The sequence below is a fragment of the Helobdella robusta genome, assembly GCF_000326865.2.
Source record: "Helobdella robusta unplaced genomic scaffold HELROscaffold_6, whole genome shotgun sequence".
In the NCBI taxonomy this organism is placed as follows: Eukaryota; Metazoa; Annelida; class Clitellata; order Rhynchobdellida; family Glossiphoniidae; genus Helobdella; species Helobdella robusta.
The window spans coordinates 2,748,382-2,750,298 of NW_008705330.1; the positions used below are offsets into that span (position 1 = coordinate 2,748,382).

General features: G+C 50.0%; 1 protein-coding gene across 1 annotated transcript in view; it reads left to right on the forward strand.

Moving 5' to 3' along the window:
• Positions 1–1,917, forward strand: part of HELRODRAFT_164223 (hypothetical protein) — a gene marked incomplete at both ends in the record, with an annotated part of 4,183 nt that overhangs the window by 1,307 nt on the left and 959 nt on the right. The window contains 3 exons of the mRNA XM_009029217.1: positions 115–293; positions 450–782; positions 1,471–1,665. Coding sequence (XP_009027465.1) covers positions 115–293; positions 450–782; positions 1,471–1,665 — 707 coding nt within the window. The remainder of the gene's footprint in view (positions 1–114; positions 294–449; positions 783–1,470; positions 1,666–1,917) is intronic.

Below are 1,917 nucleotides of genomic sequence, written 5' to 3' on the forward strand. Positions count from 1 at the left end.
GCTTCGCCTCTCGGTGCCGCATCCGACCCCAAGCCTGGGTTGCCCACACGGTCGTCGGTCGCATCGGTCTCCGGTGATCCTCTCGGCCTGGATTACTCTGGTGTTTTTGACAAGTTGACGGCCGTGCTGAAGTGTACGACCATATCCCTAAGCCATGCAGGAAGAAGTTCGCACATGATCTGAACGCCTTGCTGACGGCTGTTTGTAATGACCCTGGTGACCCGGTTCACTGGGTTAGACTCCACTGTTTTGTCCCATACGTCTTACAGAAGACTTCCAGAGGGGGTCGCCGGGTCAACCAGGGCAATCTGGTCAACAAGCGCCTAAGCGAATATTAAACTATTGGTCTTGAAACCCTGGTACTGTGCTTTGATGGGTTCAATAATGCCAAATCACAAAAGCACAACCCCGATCGGTGGATCAACGCTGTGTCATCTTGTATTGAACAGGGAAACCTGTCCTCGGCTGTCAGACTTGTCTGTTCGCCGGAGGGCCTGGCGGAGAGCTCGCCGGCCACCTTCGATAAATTATGTTCCATCCACCCAAAAATTTCGGTGGACAGGCGGGTCTTTCCCGCATTGACATTAACGGCTGGTTGCGTTTCTCCCGCCGAGATGCTGAGGGCCGTTAAATCGTTCAAAAACGGTTCTTCTGGAGGCCTGGATGGCCTACGACTCCAGCACCTTAAGGATGTTTTTTCAGGCTCCTTGCCAATCGACGACACACTGAACTCCTTAACCCAATTCATTAATTTGATCTTATCTGGAGCTTGCCCACTCTCCGTTCGCCGGTTCTTTTTTGGAGGCCGGCTAATAGCTTTAAATAAGAAAGACGGAGGGGTCAGACCGATTGCGGTCGGGAACGTTTGGAGGAGGTTGGCCGGCAAATGTGCCTTGGCCCTTCTGGTCGTGGTCGAATTCAAGACCAAGTTCTACCCGACTCAGTTGGGTGTCGGGATTAAGGGTGGCGCTGAGGCCGTTGTTCATGCGGTTCGAAGATTGGTCACCGACCTCCCCGATCAATGGGGGTTTCTGAAACTGGACTTTAAAAATGCCTTCAATGCCTTGAGAAGAGACTCGATGTTGGAGGCTGTCAAACTTTTTTGCCCCAATATCTATAATTTTTGCCATTCTGCCTATGGCGGAGTCTCTTTCCTTAGCTACCACTCTTGGGTTGTAGAATCGTCCGAGGGGGTACAGCAAGGTGATCCCCTTGGTCCTTTGTTGTTCGCACTAACTCTTCATCCACTGTTAGAGAAAGCTTCGTCCACTTTCGTTTGCGCTTATCTGGATGATATCAGCATCAATTAACTTAGAGTTAAACATTAAAAAATGCGAACTTCACTGCCAAAGTTTATTTCAGGTGCCACATGCGCTGGCTGAAATACTCAGAGTTGGTGCATCAGAACTGAGTTTTTTAGGCACACCCTTGGTCGAGGGCGATTATCAAATAAAATATTTTGACCAAAAGCTCTCTGAGCTTAAATTCGCCCTGGGTCGTGTTTCCTGTCTTTTGGCCCATGATGCCTTGACTATTATCCGCAATGCCTTCAGTTTGCCCAAATTGATGTACTTCCTGCGTACATCTAAATACATTGACCCTTCTAAATTGGGCGAATTTGACGGAGCCCTGCGCACCGCCCTGTCGTCGATTTGCAATGTTCAAGTGACTGACAGTGGTTGGTCCCAGGCTCAGCTGCCGGTGCGATTTGGTGGGCTGGGGTTGCTTAGCGTGGTTCAGCTGGCTCCCGTTGTTTATAATTCTTCTGCCGCTGCCACTCTCGACCTGCAGTCTTCCCTGCTCCACCGGTTTTTTCGTTGCCGCGATATTCTTCCCCCAGTGTCCGCCCCGGGGGACCGTACGCACGTCAAAATTTTGAACAAAGAATATAAAAAATCTTTCAAAATTTGTTGTCTT